Here is a 19,467-nt window from a genome sequence, read left to right on the forward strand (position 1 = left end):
GGGCTGAAGTCCCACGTTCAAAGGGAAAAGAAGAAAATGCAAAATTGAATCCGCGGCGGGGCGGGAGCGGGGCAGGGCGCATGCCAGTGCCCCCTCGCCGCGCCGCCCGCCGCCGGCAGCCCCCGCCCGTGACGCAGCGGCTAACGGGCCCGGGCCCGCGAGGGGGCGGCCAGCGTGGGGGTGGGGGTGGGGGGGAAGCGGCCGAGGCCCCGGGGGCGGCGGGGGCCCGGCCCGGCATGCCGGCGGGCAGGCCCGGCGCGGGGGGAGGGGCCGGGCGGCGCGGAGCAGGTGGCGGCGGAGCCGCGGCTTTATTCGTGTGGGTCGGTGCCGGCGCTGCCCGGCTGCCCCCGCTCGCTGCCCCGCACCGCCTGCCTGCGCGCGGCTGGGCGGGCGAGGCCCGGCGCGGCGGCCCGGCCCGGCGCGGCGGCCCCAGCCGGAGATGGCGGTGGTTAGAATAAGGCACACTGGGTAAAAACACATTTATATACTAACCTCGCCGAGAAATTTTCCAACAATTCCTCCGTCCGACCACCATGCACCAGGACAGGAAACGGCCGCCTCAGCGCCCGCCCGCCTCAGCGCCGCCCCGAGCCGTGCGGGCGGGTCTGGCGCCCAGCGCTACCTCCGCTCCTATTGGGCGCGCCGCGCGGTGCGTCACCGCCTCCGCTCGCCATTGGGCGCCTCCAGGCCCCGCGCCAATGCCCATTGGCTAGGCGCCCGCGGCTCCGCCCCGCGGCTTCATGGCGTCTCAGTTATGCTGGGTTCGGGGCCGCCGCTGCCGCCATTTTGTACCGCGGGGAGTGAGGCGTTAGTGCGTCAGCGGGGGAGCGAGAGAGCCGGGCGCCATTTCCTTCCCCGGGGAGGGTGCCTGGCCGCGGGGCGCTCGGGCACGCCACCGGTGCCTTGGCGGGGGCTGCGGGGAGGGAGGAAGTGAGTGTGGGGGACTGGGCGCGACCCGAGGCGCCTACCCCCGGCAGTGCAGCCGGCCCCCTGCGGCGGGGACGGAGCGGCGCGGCCCGGGGGAGGCGGGCGTCTGGAGCTGGGGCGCCGGCGGGGAGGGCCTCCCGTCTGGGCCGGGAGTTGTCCGCAGGCTCCGGCCCCGCCGGCGAGGCCCCCAGGGGCGGCCCCGGCGCTTCGGGCTGAGCCCGGACCAGACGGCGCGGAGGCCGCGGAGGGGCTGCCCGCGGCGGGGCGGCCGCCCTGCCCCTCTCCAGCCGCCGGGCGCGGCATCTGCGGCTGCCGTTCTAGCCCAGCTCCTGCGGCTAAGGACTGATCTTAGAGCTGTGCCCGAGAATATTTATCCTTCCGTGAGTTTTAGGTATCGCAACGTGTAGCAGTCCAACACCAGCTCCACAGGCAATTAAAGGCCGTTACAGCTATTTTGGTAGGTGATTTTTCAAGAACCCCCCCCCCCCCCGTGCTGTTAACATGAGCCATCACCATGACAGGACAACATGCTCAGCTCTGTAGGGCTTACTTGACCTATCTGATCATGGCTGATATAAAAGCATTTAAGATTCTTTAGCTCAAACTCCAGAATAATAGTTCTGAATTCTTGCAGTTGTACAAACAGCCAAAAATTGCGTATTCCCTGTACAGGCCTAATAGTTTCCCTTCCTGTTTTGTAATTGGAAACTTTCACCCAAAATACAAATTCCAGCCATCATTTTGATTTGAAGTATACTAACAGTGAAATAGCCAAGATAAAACTGCTTTGCCTTTACCAACTCCTTTACAATAGATTACTTGTTACCCTCTCTGTTGAATCCTACAACTTGGTATTTCCCATTCTGAAGTGCAAAGCAATGACATGCCATTTAAGATAAATAAGCTACATGCTGATTACAAAGTAACTAATGATCAGCACCATACCACCAGCCCAACCTTTTCCACATTCCTGGTTCTGGGCATGTGGAAGGTCCTGCAGAGCACAGGGAAGAGAAGAACTTGGCTCTTGCTTTTATAGTGCACAACAACATTAATAGAGCACCTTGGACACTCCAAGGTTTCCTCAAATTTTGACAAACTGAGGTTAAAATTTGCATAGTGTATTGAAAAGAAATGTGGAAGTGTAGTGAGTGCTCTTCCCAACTACATTTCTTGAAATAAACCAAATGCCCACTTCTGCACATGTTTTCAGAAGCAGTATTCATCCACTGCTGATCCTTTACCAAAGATATAAACTAGGTAGCCGAAGTCATGGAAGACTGGTAAAGTCTTAAATCACGTAGAAAGTTTGGACCAGCGTTACCTGAACTTGGCCACATTTATTAAAATCAAAGACTACAGGTAAACAATGCTGGGAGTTGAATAAGCACACAGGGAGCATCAGCAGGAGCATGGCTGCCTATGGTAGGAACTGCAAGTACAAAGTGCTTACAGTTTCTGAGCAGTATCCCAAGGGAGTTACAGGGGCACAAATGCAGATGCAGGAAATGAAAATGGTTAGTAAGAGATACTACTTACAAGGACTGAAAGGGAACCTGACAGAAACATGGAAACATAAAACATGCTGAGAAGCTTCATGTTTCTATCATCAAGATAACAACAGGAAAAAAAATTTCCTTTAGAAAAAAATCAACCCATAAAACTTAGCAGGTATCAATTACTAGGCACAACTGAAATCATCTGCATGTTTATTGTCAGGTATTCAGTAATTAATCCATTGCAGCCTTCTTGAATCTTGCAGTAATAATTCTAGGCTACAAGAGATTTGAATAGAGCTCTGCTGTACTACGCTGACACCTATTAATAATTCTTTTAATGTACCGATTTAGGAAAAAAGGGCATTAAATTTATCCAATATGTCAACGCGTTAAAAAATAGTCTATGACATAAGCCTTTTATGTTTTCACGCAGTTAAGAGAACTGTGGTCATGCCTAACATTTGCTGGAAGAAATATTCTAGGGAAGCAAGTACAAACCTTAGAGCTACTACAACAGGACTCCAAAGTACTGTAAGAATACAGCTACATTCAAAACACCACACTGAAATAAGTGAAGATAAGGATTTGCTTTAGATGTTTATTAATCCAAGGAGATCTTCCATAATAGAAAAAACAGAGGCTTTTAAATTTCCCAGCTCTTCCTTTAGAGTTGCATTATCCTTGAAAATGGAACGGATAAGTGCAAGTTCTAGGAGGAAGATCAATTTTAAATTTGACATGAGTGTATCACTGAAATTGATATATTGCATCACAAAATGCACTATCACCACCAACAACAATGCAAAATTGTTTTGCAATTTATATAAATACATTTCTTGGAGCAAAGGAAAGCAAAGTTCTAGATCCATTCTTAAAAAAGATGCTCCTTGCTAACCAGTCTAGCGACACATAAAAGCACCCTTGAAGTAAGACTGTATTCCTCACACCAAGATAAAATTATTCCCTTGACTTGTGACTTGAAAAATATAACTGTTCCAGAAATGACAACAGCACTACAGTGGGTTATTTTCCCCTCTTTTTTCATCTGCTTTGTCTGTAAGAGCCTTCTCACTGCTGCTGTCACATCTTCTGCCACGAGGCAGGAGTGTCTCATCTGTACTAAAAGGTTCTCTTACATTTTTGGGGTATGTATAACAAGATGAGCAGATATCCAACAAGCAGATGTTAAAAAATTATGTCAAACTGGGTATTTTTCAAGGTCAAGGAATGCACAGGAAAAGGCATGCTGTAATTATGTCTGTCACCTTTTTCTATAAAAATAAAACCTTGTCTAGAGATTACTTTGAGGCCGGAGTACACCTGTACGTGCTCATGAATTACACATTTACAAAAAAACCAGTTCTGCTATATGTACTTGGCCAGTCAGTTAAAGATTCAAAACTACTACCGTGGTTCTCATACCACTACTATAATGGATACTCTGATTCAACGCTTAATTTTTTTAGGCTTTTTCACATCAGGTGCAATATCCATCTTTTTAAATCCACAATTTGCTTTTAAAGTATCCCTTTGGTATTTGGCTAGGGCAACATGGCATTACAGTCCTGGCTCAGTCTCTCACATTAGCACTCTGTGTGCAGGGAATTCTTTGCCGAAGGAAGGCAGACCAGAGAGGAGTGACTGGAAAAGCCCATGACACACCTGCCCAGAGAAGCGCTAGCGGTTGTGCAGCAAATGGAAAGCAGAGCATGGTGCTGGTCAGCTCATCAAGGAAACCCCAAACCACCAATTCCTGCTACTCTGCTGATGCAAAAAAACCACACCACACAAACCAATTTTCTGAAGACTGCATTTTGAGTATCATAATATATATATATGTGCATTTCATTTTTACAGATATAAACTCAGTTTATTTTTAACCTGTATTTAAATTTTGGAGGCTTACATTAAATTAAGGTAGGTTGTTTAATATCAATTGTAACAGCAGGTGACATTTTTATATAAAAACAGCCAAAAGAAAAAAAAAAAAACCAAAAATACAACAAACCAAACATTTGATTTAAAAGACCTGACACCAATGATCTCAAGGCAAGATCGAAAACCTATGAATTTTTGCTTTTAGAAAAGAAAAAGGGGGCATTTAAGCCAACCCGTTCACAGCATCTCCCTGCTGGCTTCTTCATACAGTGGTTTTGATAGTGGTCCCAGAGGGAACTGTATTTTGCCTCTCTAGCTAAAATACTAGTTACTATAGCAACTTTGAAGGAAGAAAATTGTGGCTTCAAAAATGAAAGATTGGCAAAACTTCAAATACAGTCTGGATCAGGCAGACAACAGCACACACTAATGCTGGGAGTGCAAAGAGAGGGACAATGAAATGCAGGGTAGTGCACCTGCACTACCACGTGCTGGAAAGATTATTTTGCAAAATTAGGTGTGGGAAACTATTCATACATCATAGCCCAGATTAGCCAAATCAAACTGTGTTTTTAACAGATTGCATATATATAGATGTTTCATCCACACACTTCAGTTGACTCAAGAGCAGAACTTCACACCTTATTTACCTGCTTCAGGTAACTTATTCCTCAGTTTTTACAGTACACATTTGTATCCAAATTTTACCTTGTACAGTGAGATCTTTAAGAAAAACAAAGGACACAGAGGGTGTTGCTATTTTTTTTTTTTAGCAGCAATGAAATATCACTAACCCCTTTTTACATAACCGAATTCAAGTCACAACCAGAGGTGACTGCACCACAAAGTCACCAGGTACAAAACTGCTAGTTCATTTTAAATTAATAACTCGAAATTATTTTCCCCAATACATCCCTTATTTTTTATTTTTTATAAACAGCAAACATTTTGCTATTTTTGTACATAGGCTAGCAGGCTTGTTTCAATATGAAAGTGCTAATTCATTTACAGATTTATCAGTTATGTAGTGCTACATTAAGTGTCCAATATTCTACATATGAACAATCTTGATATATGGAAATGATGAAGATTAAGTAAGGCTATCTGATTACCTTATCTTATTTACATTAAAAGAATAGACACCCAATAGGAAGGGAGAAAAGGGAAATAAATTGGGCAAATACTCATACCGCCACAGGTGTAAAAATTAAGTCTGCCTTCTAGCTTGTACTGTAAATGAGACATTTTAAATAGTCCTGCAGCCCATGCCTATTTTTTTTCCTCAGAAAAAGAAAAGCTGTGTTCATGACATCTCCTCTTGATTTCCGATTTCCAAAGTGTGTCATTTGAAGCTTTAAATTCAGATTCTTCCTATCTTCAAAAAAACCTCTGGTTTGCTTTCCAGTATTAGGTTGCATGATCAGGTCCCACTTCTGGGGCTTTTGTCCAATCTATTTATCAATTAGTTTAGAGTGAGTTGTAGATAACATGAACCAGTTCTGGAACCACTATTGGGAGGAACACAAGCTCTTCACTACAATCACACAGTAGCAGGAAAAGTGATAATTCAATTCATTCCTGGGGCAGGGCCTCCAAAATTAAATGAAGTTGGCACAACTGGAGCATTGAATTTGTATCCTCCATGCTTTTCAATCATTTTGGATTCTAAAACAAAACAAAAAAACAGAAGGAAGATATTTTAGTGTGTGTGTAGGGGGGAAGACAGATTAAGATCGTGACTGACCATTCTGAGTCTTTCAGAGATGCAGGTTTAACCTGGGGTTACCCAACAAAGTAATCAGCACCCACAAAGTGGAAATGTGCCAGGGCCCAAACAACAGACGGATTGGTTATTTATTTATTTTAATCTCTCAATATTGTTACAGCTATGCTTAAGTGAATTTATATTTAAAAAAGCCCACACTCTAGCTTTTGGACTCAAGTATGTAATTTTTGTATTTCAGAAACAGGACCTGAATGAATGCTGGACTTCTAAACTTGCTAACAGGCACCTAATTCTTTCCGATTAACACTAACAGACTTTTCAGTCAAATCAGTAACAGAGCACATGTACAAAAAAGCAGTACAGAGATACCAGCTGAATCACACAAGCATTTCCTCACCCATACGCAAGCAGGTAATTGGGAGTTTAGGTTACTAGACCAAATAACATAACTCTAAGAGCAAACTACTAAGTTTATCATTTTTCATTTTCAACTATACCTTAAGTAAGATCTTTAGGCATCTGAGGTCCACATACCCATCCCTGTAACTTACAGTGATACTTAAGCTATTTGGTTTTACTAGCTGCATAGCCCATCCTTCGAAGAGTACTGTAAGACTGCTTTTTACAAGCTCTAATATATGAAAACTGAAAATTAGGTTGGTAATTTAGGTTGTACCTTTACTACAATCTAGATAATGCAGAAAAAGGTTTGTATTATTCCCAGGTCAAGACAACAATGCTTACTGAAGTCTTACTTCTGGTCTAAGAGCTTTCTTCTACCTCGAAATAGCTACAGTCTCTCTTTCTGGGAACACAGGACAGCTCATTATCTAGAGGATCTGCATTTTGTCTCTGTTTCTTTGGAAAGAGGCCAGGAAAATGTTGCCATAGCTGATGGAGAACAGGGGGAGAACGTGACCTGGGGAGCATCCGTTTGTTCCTTCCCAGCTCCGCAGCACACAGAAGACATTATCTCTTAGCTTATGGAAATTCTTCTTAGCTACATTAATGAAATAATTACATTCCAAACCCTTCTAACAGGATGTCTCCATGCTTGCTAGGTAGCCTAAACAGAGTATCAGTATGCTGGGACAGCACACGTTAATTTCCTAAGCATCTAGTTGCTGAAGTTAGACTTCGTAATTTGAACCTAGCTTGCTCTATGAATAAGCAGCTAAAAAAAACAACAAAAAAAACCAACCACCAAACCCCTTCTTTTTCATAAAATGCACGCATATATAATCTCATCACTATGACATCTAGTGCTTGACAGGGGTCACAGTGAAACTCTATTTTATACCCATTATAAGTGGATCATTCTGGACACTTACAAGCTTTGTGAGGTAATTTAGGCTGTTTTCTGACATAAAACTACTTACAAAACATACATTCTTACTACCAATCTTTCTACTTAAAGATTTCTGAACTTCTGTTTTGAAACATTTTGTAGTAATTGCTCAGTAAGATGCAGGATATGAGACTGGACTGATCACTCAACCATCAGCCTTGACTTTAGCAAGTGACATATATTGACTTACTCTCAAACACCTGCGAAAACTTGCACAACGAAAGAAAAACTGAGGAACTGCCCACTTCCTATATTTTTAAATCTGTATTAAAGAATAACAATCTGAAATATTTAATAGGCTTAATGATGTAGCTTTACAGATGGATACTACTTCCATAACTGGCATTCCCCCACCCACAAAATCATGGTCCATCCCAGGTGGACTAAGTCATATCAGGAAATAATTTATCAGCCACTTCATGTGTATGTCACCGTACCTAGAGTCCATCCACCTTCAGGTTATCAATTCCATTGTTTTAAAATCCAAACAATTATGACAAATATTCTTTTATTTACTTGGCCACTTAAGACATTTCTATCATTCCTTACACCTGCAGTATGTCATACAATTTGTGCATTGAGGCTTTGTGACCTGACAATCTCAAGAGCTTTCAAACACCTCTGGAATGCAGAACAACCCTGCTTTGATGAAGACATTATCAGGCTTGAATTATACGCATTTTCTGTATTATGCTTCTAGAGTCTATAAACAGCATTCAAACAGCAAAAGAAGCAATTAATGGTATAAAGGGGGGAAAATACCATGTGCTGCCCGCCTCTGATCTGCCAGAGTTGCTATGTCCTGCAATTGTTTTCTTTGTTCTTCACTAAGACCCTGTGTCAAAGCTTGGTACCATACAGGGTTACGATTCTGAATTGCTGTGAAAGAAAACATAAGCAAAAAAGCATTTTTTAAAACATGCTGTAACTCAAAGCTTACTAACTCACTGCCATTTTATTCCAAATAATATTCTGCTAGGGTTACATAATTCAAGATGTTTAGAAACACTAAGACAAGGTCTGACCTCCTCCCTCCCACCATAAATTCATTCAGGTGTCCCCCCCTGCTCTGAAAGTTTAACGATGTTTCCCCTTCCCAAAGCAAGAACTTGTTTGAAGCACATATTGGAAGGCTCGTTCAGAAGCTTTCAAAAGGTTCTAACTGACAACAGTATACACTAAAAATTAAGTTATATTTTAACTTGCTGGCCAGAAAAGGAAATAGTTACTTACTCTGAAAAATTGTTTTAAATATCTGATATTCATCAATAGGGTTGTCTTCATCATCAATAATTGTGGAATAGCCTTCTAAAGCAGTCTCTTCAGCATCATCTTCTTCCCAGTCTTCATCATCTCCATCTTCACCTGCCTGTTTTGCTAGAATTTCTAGATATTCTTGACCATCTTCATCAATGTCATCTTCATCACTCCCCAATTCCTCTGAGTTAAATATCATACACAAAAAAAAGTTTCAAGAATATGAAGAACAACTCTTTAGGAAGATGGCTAATTATGAAAAACAGGCATTGGAACTGGTAACAGGACAATGCAGAGTGCAAAGGGGGAAGCTCATTCAACTCCTCTCCTAGTGTCATGGCTCCCCCCCAAGACACTCTTCCCTCACTTAGGCCAACTGTGTTAAGTGGGAAAGGAAAATTTCATTGTCATAAAAAGGTGTATAGAAAAATGTATTTACAGATAGTTTGGAACAGCACTTGATAAAACTTTAAGTAAAGCAATATTCATGCTCTAAAGAAAGTTTGAAATAATTTGATGAAAGCATTTTTAAAGGTACATTCAAAAGGGCTGTTGAAAAGAATGCTTGATAAATAGAAAATGTAACAGTACAAATAATGTACCATGACAACGGTCTGGAGAGTCCAGAATTCAACAGCAGTGATCAAAGAGTACCCGCGTTTTAAGCGGATAGATGAAAGCCAAAAGGTATTGAGTGTGGAAAACTGTTCCAAACAATCACTCAGCAAAGACACCAGGCTGATAACAGGAAGACAGAAAGAGGGATCAAGAACTCAAAGCTTAAGCAGAGTATAGGCAAGGTGGAAGAAAGAAGTATGGGGAAGTTGCAGGTAATACTGAACTTCATATAAAGAAGACGGCAAAAGATGTGACAGTTTGTGAAATAACTGTATGAAGAAGAAAGTCGATAAAAAGGCTGATGAAGTTGAGACTATCTTGGTTTGGGGTGCCGGGGGCAGGGGGAGGAATCACAAGAACCTTAATCTTCAATACACAGCTAAACAGCAGCAGCTCATGTGACTGTTCGTAATGTGTAGTCCAAACTGTATGATGAATTAGAAGGATTCCTGGGAACTCCTTCTACTGACTCTTACCATCACTCAAATGGGAAACATGCCCCAGTAACAATTCCTTTCAGCAATGACAGCATCCTCACACAAAAGCTAGCTTGATGTAACTTTGCAGCAACTCAGCCTAGGAAGTTAGTTTTTGTAAGAGGGACTGGAAAGTAAGCCAGATATACTTGAAAGTCATTAAGAGATGTCCAGTGTTCTACTGCAGCTTTTGATTTTTGGAATTAGGGCACTCTGAAGAATTCCACAAAGGAACTCTGCATCTCCATCAGAAAAAAATGAAAACTACAAAGCAACAGCGGTGTTTCAGTTTTCGTACCTGTTTCCTCATCTTCTTCAGCTTCGTCATCATCATCGCTGTCATTTTCATGCTCTGCATGACAGGCATATGCTCTTTTCAATCCATTAAATAAAAGGATAAAAGCTGGCAGGATCTGGCCAGCAACTTGATTTAAAACCTGTGGTATTTGCTCCAGATCAATAAGAGCACACAAGCCAAGCACACACATCTTTCTGTCATGAAGTCTACAAAACAAAAGAGCACAAAAGTTGCAAGTTTTGTTACGATTCACAACCAGGTAATATAGAGGTGTATTACAGAGCAAAATCTTCACAAGTAGAAATGCTTACCCCAAGAAACAGTCCACATCATTAAGCCACTGTGTTATGAAGTGATTAGTGACAGGCTCCACATTATTGGGAAAACGAAGATTTTCCAATGTATTTAATAGTAAATGAGGATTGTAATACAAAGCAGCTATGGCAACCTGGAGGCACATTGTTCGCAGTTCACTGGTTTTCACTTCTCTGGTCAATCTTTCTAATGCAGCTTCCACAAATAAGGGTATGCACTGAAAAGCAAGAACAGTTGCAAATTTAGTGGTCAAAAATAATTTTTTGTTCTCTATGTCACACTGAAGTTGACAAAGAGCATAAAATCAGTCTGGCATATAAATACAGGTGGCATAAAACGGGAATAGTTTTTAATTGCTAGCAGAAGTCATATACAAAGATGAAATAAAAAAGTGAAAAATTCAATCTGCTCTGAGCACATGGATTTTGTGACATCATGCACTGTAGATTGTGTAGATGCACTATAGAACATCCTGGGTCTATAATCTTGCGTTTAAAAAAATATGAAAAAATAGAGAAAATGTGTACACTATGGAGTCCAGAAAAATCAACTTAGTCATTTTTTTTGATATCCACAACAAAATCGAGAGATATGACTAACATTCCAAGAAAACAGCTATTCAAAGAAGTAGTCTCTTTAGGGATGCCACACTGGAAAAAAATTGTTATAAAAGATTTTCTTTCACATAAATTAAAGTTTCCAGGGACCATATCCACAAGTATTTAAAAGCATGCAAAAAATGTTTAAATAGCTATTAGGAAGTGCTTGTCATGTACACAGCAGAAGCACGCAGAATAATCTCCCAAATTCCAACTAACTAAGTCCCCGGTTCCTCTACGACATTAACTGGGATTCTAGGAACTGCATTTTTATTCTTATTTATTTCAAGGCTATTAACTTGACAGATTGAATAATTTCAATGAATATCCACTAGAATTACTTAGAATATAATTAATCTATTTTTTAAAATCAAGATGCTCCTAAACCAGTCCTCTTGAAGATTCAAGAAAACACTTGAGTTGCGCAGAGTCCTAAACTCTGGAGACAAAGTGTGCGCTATCTCTGCAGTGCTGTCAACTGAGCAACACTGAAGTACAAGACAGGATGATTAGTCACGCTACACAAACTTCTCAGAATGGGACTCACATTAACACATAATCAATCTGTATTGGAGAATAAAATCTTTTAAAAACTAATTACTAGTTATAGCAACCAAAGTTATTACCAACCTGATCGATGCCACGCCCTTTACACTGAAGAATAATTACTTCTAACAGCTTTGCTGCATGACATTCTGCATCTTCTCCAGCAACTCCTGTGAGGACCTGAAAAATAACAATTACTGTTGATGATATCCCTTCAAGAAGTATTTTTTATATAGTGGCTTTGCTTTGAAAAGCTGATCTAAGTCTACCCACCCTGATGCAATGCTAGAATAAACTTCCATCAGTGAAGCAGCCAAATCGATAGCAGTGCCTCAGTGTCATGACTAGAGACTGAAACATTGCTGCATGCGGGTGAAACTAATTTACATGTACAAATACTCAATAACTTCATGGACGCAGAGCTTATAACAGTAATGGTATAAGCATCACCTGCCATTTTGCAAATGTTTACTTCAATACACAAAACAATTTTCTTATGCATTCGTGCACTGAATTTTGTAAAAAATGATATTTACAAATTTGGGATATCCAGTGGGAGACCACACAATACCTAAAATTTCTGTGTTAAAGATTCACTGTGCTCAGCTAATAAAACACTAATCACTAAGATGTTATAACAGACTAATTTTCTTTTTTATATAAATAAAACATTCAAGTATTTACAATCAGCCAATCAGCCCAGGTTTCAAATAAAGTCTGGCAAGAATTATTCACTTTAATATTTAAACATCTTCAAAGGAATTACTCGGGAAATACCAAGGGCAGGGTATCTAACAGTTCACCATTGTTCTTACGTAGAGACAACACATGATATCCCCACAGATGACGACTAGAGATTATAAAATATTAACACCATCATAAAGAAGCATTTATTTCCTCACATCAGGCTAACATTTTGGAAAGCTTTGTATTCTACATATTGATTGGATTATGAAAGCCCAGTTGGCAGCTACCTATAACACACAGGAGCTGAGAAGCTAAGTTAAATCCAGAAACACTGCCCAAAAGAGACTGGAACAAGTCAGAATGACTGCATTCTGCTCCCAGCTTTCATCACTGACTTGGGATGAACTTGGGAAAATAACTTCCTATACCTATCCTTCTACTTTCCTCCCTCACTTGTTTTAGCCAATAGATTTAAGACCTTTAGTATAATACAGTATGTGGTACCCTAGCCATAGTGAGGCTACACATCTCAGATAAAAGAAACCATCTACCTTTTGCAATACGTGTATGTTTTGCATGCCCATATACACAAAACCCTGTGTTGTTTAATCTGCTTTTATTGTGCATCATTTATTCTTCCCTTTCAGCAAAAGCATGTATCCGAAATGTGGTGCAATCTCTTTAAATTTCTCTGCAACAACTTGCAGAGAATCACCGAGGATGTTAAAGCATAATGCTTTAAGAGCAGACATCAAAACTCTTCAGTTTCACACTCTGATGTGGAAGAGTACCCAGTTTAGCTGTATTACTTGAGAGATCACAGGTTTTCTTTATCACAAAGGAATCTACTTACCTTCTTGCACATACTGTAGATCATTTCAAGATATTTGGTGTCTGACAGAAGTGTATCTGTATCAACAGTAACATAATTATGCAAGAGAGGCATCATGTCTGCATTAAAAGAAGAATGATCAGTTAGATATTGTTTGCATGTTTTATTAGACGAGCTGTTAAAATCAGGTTGACATCTACGTATTAAAAGTTAATTACAGTTCTTGCTTAATGTTTGCCAAGATAAGTGCATATCTACTCATAGATGCTTTAGCCAAACAGGTCTGGTTGCAGCAACAGCAGAATAAAATACTTCAAGCCTAAGCTCACTTCAGTGCTCTCCTAACATTTCAATCAAGATGCAATTCACTGTATGGTGGAAATCACATATATGAAACCATTTGGCTTTCTGATTTATTTTTATTACTTACCGGTAAAATAATCAAAGCCATCCTGCTGAAAGACTTCAAAAACAAGAGGAAGAAGCTGCCACATTTGCGCAGAAACTTGCTGACAGGTCAGACTATGAGCCAAGGAAAAGATCTCCTCGTAGAACTCTAAAACAAAGATAACCTAGGTAAATTTAATGCCAATCCCATACACCTAAAAAATAAACCAACAAAACCACAGATACCTAATACATGCTGCTGCAGAACTGTTCCAATCACTTGCAAACAGATCCCTTCCAGCTGCTGAGTAATCTGAAAGAAAATTTGTTACTATTTTCAATACTTTGGAGTTGAAACACGTTTTAAAATGAAATTACTCAAAGCAGTTTCTAGTTATACAATATAGTCTTCCAAAAACAATTCCAAATTTCTCATATTCTACCGCACTAAATGCGGAAGGAGCCGCACTCTTAGTTAAGGTTTTGTAAGATAACTTCTAATACAAGGTGGTTTGGGAATATTCTTTGACTATTGCAGAATCTCATCATACAGTTTCCTTTAAAAAGAAAAGCCTGACAGTAACCCTACGCAACAGTTCAGTCCCATTAAAACACATTAAGTAAATGTATATATCAAAAGGGTAAGCAACAGAAGTTGCAGGAAATATCTGCTGTTCCAGAAAAGTGAATTAAAAAAAAAAAACAACCCACAACCAAAACACAACACACACACAAAACCAAACAAGTATCAAACCGCCTCCCAAACCTAGCTTGGGATATTCATCAAGTATGTGGACAGTTTAAATACTGGTCTACAGGTTCAGACACTCTTCCCAATTAGTATTTATTAAGTTCATGGAACAGCTAACAAAACAGGCATTAACCTATTTAGGGCACTCACCTTGCATATGGACAAGTAAGGGTTGGGTTTCTGGTCTTAGCTATGCAGACCAAGATTTGAGACTAACCAGCTAAATAATTTAACTCTTGCAATACTGGTCATCCTGCGTGAGATGTCTCTAAATATAAACATTTACTGATCAACATTTTAGAGTACCTCAAGACGAGCATATTGGTACACAAACTTTTCACTTAGATAGTAAGAATTTGCTGACAAAAATAAGCACAGGAAAAGCTTGCTGAGCAGCTTCAGCAACAAGAAATGAACCAAACTGGTCCTTGGTTTATTGCATGGCAGCACTGGATTCCACCCTTGGGCATTCAAAATTTGTATTACGCTGCTTCCATAGTAAAGTCTTCAGAGCCCTGAGAGTCCAAATTATTACTGAACTGTCTAATCACTAAAAAACTATCATGTATTTATCAAAAAACAGTAACTGATTAAGTCAAGAAAGATTTTAATCAGCAACAGCATCTTTTGAACAAGCTGTACTCTGGACAGAAGTTAGTCCATTCAGTACAACAAAACTAAATAACGGAAGTTTTCATCACATTGGAGAATTCTACGGTGCCGATTAGGCAGGTAAAAACCCCCCTCGTTCAGCACAGCCACAAGAGCTGTGTTTACAGACATTGATTCTGTTGCAGAGAGCAAACCAATTCAGCCAGAGTTGACGTTCACAGCTAACTAAAGTTTTACCTATTTTCTTTGAAGGGCACACCTCATCAAATCAGATGGGTTTTTCCAGCTGAGCCGACAGTTCCATCTGTGAGAGGCAAGCTGCTTCCACCTATCTGAACAGGAACCTGGATTCTTGTGGTTTTTATGCTCTATTACTACATGTTGTGTTAGAAATGTGAGCCACTCTGCTACAACTTGTTTGTGTTCACTATTTTCTGGTTTAAGACATTTTTGGCTGAAAGGACAGTTTTTCAGATAACAGCATCACAAACACTGGAACTACCAAAGACTTTCAGCGCCTTAGACAATACATATCAGCTTTAAAGTAATTGTTACTTACTTCCTTGTGATCTTCAACTACACTAAGAAGCGTATCAATAGTATTCAAGATCCCCATTGCTGTCACTGCTTTGTCATCACTGCCTTCCTCATCTGGTCCAGTCTGGATCACCTGGTTGAATGTCATTGCCTGCATGTAACAGCAAAACCACCCATAACCACGTCAGTTAATGAGGATGTGCTTGGAGATGAAGATAATAGTGCAAGTCTGGTTTTCTACACAATTTAAGGAAGACTTCTGCTAAGAAAACATGCATGAATCTTACGAGGAGACTGCTCCATTCCAGGGTCTGTATTGAGGATTTATAAAATTTGAGCGTTAAGCCATTTGAGCTGTCATCCTTTACCCATTCATGAATAAAAAGGTACAAATGACAATACTTTCTATGTAAAAGAACACATTTTCTACAAGTTTTTCTGACACTGGGTTGAACCGGTAGCTGAACTAGACTGACCACTTTGCAGGCATTCCAGAGAGGACATGCAAACAATTTAGTTTTAACTCTGAGGCAAGGGCCTTTAACAGGGAAGCACTGAGCTGACCTCTGCTTTTGAAACCGTTAGTACAGCTTGCTAGATATGGTCATTCAAGCTTGGAATTTCTCCTGGAGATTCAATTTAACTTTCACATTACATACAACATAACGTTACTTTCACACTAATTTTCTTAATTACAAGCCTGCTCTTTTCTTTCCCATTTCAAAACAGAAAACCTATGTCACATTGTAGAGGCTACCTAAAATGTGCTACCAAAATTCATTATTATTACACCATCAGGAGAAAATACATACAAAGGTTTCTCAAACATTTCTAAAACTGTTTAGAAATTTCCATTTAAAGTTGTTAAACCAATTCTGAGAAAAAAGTCTAAATGTAGAAAAAAAATTCCTTATACCATTCCACTTAAGCAGTCTAGTGTAACACCACCTATTGATCAATGGATACCTATCTTAATTTTAAACACCAATCCTTCACATATTAAACACCTTCCTCAGTCACCAGAAAGTCTTACCAAATGCTGCGTCATTTCTACTGCAATTGGGGTAACTTCTTCACTATATTCACAGATCATCTTCTGAATCACATTAGTAAGATCATCGTTTTCAGTCTCTCTTATAATATGAAGTAAAGCTTGCATTACAGGTCTAATGAATGGAGTAATATATTCTTTCGCTGTAAAGCAAGTGGAAATATTTGAATTGACATTCTTACAGAACTACAGCATCATGATAAGAAAGCCAATATGTAATTAATTAATATTTACTGTTTGAAAATTAATCTGCCAAAACCATGGGTAGTATAAATCATTATAGCAATACTAACTTTCTGAGCATATTTTAATTAAAATATATACCAGAAGGATGACAACTTAAGTATGATAACCTGAGTTCTACAGTCTTTATTGAACGCAAGATTACTTATCAACACAAATTTTAATTGCACATGAATGAGTACATGTGCATTAGCCAAGGTATTTAATTTGAAATTTATGTTCATTTTGGGGATTTTATACCAGCTTCAAGAATACTAAGCAATGTAAAGCCTGCCAGGATAAAGACAACATTTTTTTAAAAAAAAATTTCATATGAATGAACCTGAGACAGATACGCTTTTATTGCCCCTATGTTTATGAGTTAATGATTAGGTGATGTAAAACTGGATTTATTGTACCATGAAATTGTGATGCTATTTATTAAAAAATATATTAAAAAATCAGCTAGAAAATTACAATAAATCATTACAGATTACAACTACACAAAGTAAATCAACATTAAGAAAGAAGAGAACAAGTCTCCCTGAACATTGCAATATTCCATTATCAGAATCATCGCCTGTTCCATTAATGCCTACTCCTTGCTGTAGCTTTAAGAAAAGAGGGCTACCTTTCTCCTGATTACTGATCAGAACTTGAAGTGCTATTGCAGCTTCCACTTTCACAGGCATTTCCCTATCATCTATCAGACACCGTCTTGTAAGTTCTAAGGCTGTCTGGAGGTTCTGGTCACTCTTAAATTTGACTTCACAGAAATAATGAAGAACCCAACAAGCCTGAAAAAGAGACATTGAACAAATTCAGAGTTACAAAACCTACAAACGGGATTATCGACATGTATACCCAACCTACAAAAATTATGAAGTCTGAAGATACTGTAAAACTTTTAATAGATGAAGATGTTTGAGAGTATGGAGGCTGGCCAGTGGGAGGCTTGTCTGTCAGACGTCACTCGACCAGTACTATGATCTCAAGTTCATCTTTGGCCACAGGTTTTGTGTGAGCAGTACAGTCTAAATGCAAAACACAAACAGACCATACCACCAGACACAGATGGTAAACTATGCACACAATTCTGCAGCCATTTTAAAACTACACAGTAACCATCTACAATCATACATGAAGACTGATGCTGGTCTCTCAAATAAGCATACAATTTATTACAGGAAAGGTGCAAAAGGGAGTGCATTTGTTAGAGGGAAAAATTTAAAGAATATTCCTGAACTCTTCAGTTAGACAGTGTATCTCAACACTAAACCTTATGCTTTCTTACCCGTGCTCTCATGTAACCCAGCTCACTGCTGAAGAGAGGGAACACGTGATTCTGCAACATGTATTCCATCTGATCTTTATAGATCTTCTTCTGCCAGAATATGAATAGAAACACATCAGTTAAGAACTTTACATAAAAATGCATTTCTAATCCAGTAAAAAAAAAATCTCACATATAATAGTGTAAACAGCAAAACAAAACCCTCAGACATAACTTCGCCTTTATTAAAGCCCATTAAAGCAACACTGAAATCCCGTATTAGTAATTAAACTTGGATTCTACATGGGCCTTTATACTTTTCAGTCAAAATAGTGACGTGGTATTTCCTGTCATTTTTTGACTCCTAGAGATACCTTTTGCTTGGCAGTACACTACTCTGGCATCAAAAGCAAAAGTGGTCAGGGAAACTTCTCAGATCCATGGTCCAGATAAAAGTCCATGCTCTGCATTTTCTTTGGTGCCATTCTAATTAAGCAAGTTTCCTAATTTCACTTTATTTCTTTTCTTCTATACACAGAGAAGACCTCATTAAATCAACAGACTCTCACTGGATGGTTTTTTTTTTTTTTCCTTCCTTCCTTCCTCAAAAAAGGGAATGTAGTTAAGTATAGCACAGGAAATGGTGTAGCAACGCTTGCTAGAAGCGGAGAACTTAAGATTATTGTTTTATGTTCCTTTTTAACTCAAACATGACCTAATAAAAAAGGTGTAATCAAGCTGACAACAAAACCAAAACAATTCAAGATCAACAGCTTTAAAAAAACTAGTAGTGATTCAAAAACAAGTAAACCCAAAAAACTATCCACATTTCTTCTAAGACACTACATGTGAAAGAAAACTAAAAAAGAATCAGAACCCCACCAGATTTGTTATGCTTACTTTTAGGAGAATTTCAGCCAAAGAACCGATCATATGTAAAGCACCATCTTTCTTACGAGGGTCAGCATTTGGCTCCGTAAGAATCTGATAACAGAAGCCCATCGTCTTCTGCAAGACCTAGATTACACGTTGACAAGGTTAGTCTAAGTATTTCAGTCAATCATCTCAGGTACCATTCTCAGTGCCCAGAAATGCTTAATAATCTGCTCCAAGTCTGGAATTTGGATGTTTTGTGTGTTATAAACACAGAAGATGTTTAATAGACAGGTAATAGGGGAATTGGGAAATAAAGAAATCATACACAGACTAGTGCATGACATGTATGACATGACAGAGAACAGAAAAGTAAAACCTATTAGTAGTTCTTTCAGCAAATGGGGACTATAAATCTAGCAAATGTATTTGAGTAAAATCCTTGAATAGCTTACCTCTTTCCTTTTACTACATGATGTAAACAATAACGTCTGAGCAGCAGTTGTGGGAGAAATGAAGTCTTCAAATACATCTATTAGAGTAAATATATAACAGCTATAAATCTTGGTCCTTAAGGTTCATGATCCTAATGCAATCCAGTGACTTAATATGAAACATAAGAGCAACAGTTTTCCTTTCTCTGGTGGTCAATCACACTTTCTTACTACAGGTATTCCAAAGACCAAAAAAACAGTAACACATGGTTGGAAATAACGCAGATACATGTGGTTCACCTTTTTCATGATCACTGGCTC

General features: G+C 39.5%; 2 protein-coding genes across 8 annotated transcripts in view; both read right to left on the minus strand.

The window, feature by feature from the left end:
• Positions 1 to 2,859, minus strand: part of ZNF143 (zinc finger protein 143) — a 44,121-nt gene extending 41,262 nt beyond the window's left edge. For all 7 annotated transcript variants that reach the window (XM_080404726.1, XM_080404727.1, XM_080404725.1 and 4 more), the window contains exon 1: positions 493 to 2,859. The gene's annotated coding sequence lies outside the window, so the exon portion shown is untranslated. The remainder of the gene's footprint in view (positions 1 to 492) is intronic.
• A 1,360-nt stretch (positions 2,860 to 4,219) lies between these two features.
• The window catches only part of IPO7 (importin 7), a 36,802-nt gene continuing 21,554 nt past the window's right edge, over positions 4,220 to 19,467 (minus strand). Inside the window, exons 11-25 of the mRNA XM_080404674.1 lie at positions 19,168 to 19,244; positions 18,740 to 18,856; positions 17,861 to 17,950; positions 17,198 to 17,363; positions 16,327 to 16,487; positions 15,316 to 15,444; positions 13,640 to 13,706; positions 13,437 to 13,562; positions 13,028 to 13,125; positions 11,572 to 11,667; positions 10,339 to 10,559; positions 10,028 to 10,233; positions 8,612 to 8,818; positions 8,141 to 8,257; positions 4,220 to 5,969 (exon numbers count right to left, since the gene is read on the minus strand). Coding sequence (XP_080260800.1) covers positions 5,872 to 5,969; positions 8,141 to 8,257; positions 8,612 to 8,818; positions 10,028 to 10,233; positions 10,339 to 10,559; positions 11,572 to 11,667; positions 13,028 to 13,125; positions 13,437 to 13,562; positions 13,640 to 13,706; positions 15,316 to 15,444; positions 16,327 to 16,487; positions 17,198 to 17,363; positions 17,861 to 17,950; positions 18,740 to 18,856; positions 19,168 to 19,244 — 1,976 coding nt within the window. The 3' untranslated portion in view covers positions 4,220 to 5,871. The remainder of the gene's footprint in view (positions 5,970 to 8,140; positions 8,258 to 8,611; positions 8,819 to 10,027; positions 10,234 to 10,338; positions 10,560 to 11,571; positions 11,668 to 13,027; positions 13,126 to 13,436; positions 13,563 to 13,639; positions 13,707 to 15,315; positions 15,445 to 16,326; positions 16,488 to 17,197; positions 17,364 to 17,860; positions 17,951 to 18,739; positions 18,857 to 19,167; positions 19,245 to 19,467) is intronic.

This window comes from Falco punctatus (genome assembly GCF_963210335.1).
Source record: "Falco punctatus genome assembly, chromosome: 10".
NCBI classification, from domain to species: Eukaryota; Metazoa; Chordata; class Aves; order Falconiformes; family Falconidae; genus Falco; species Falco punctatus.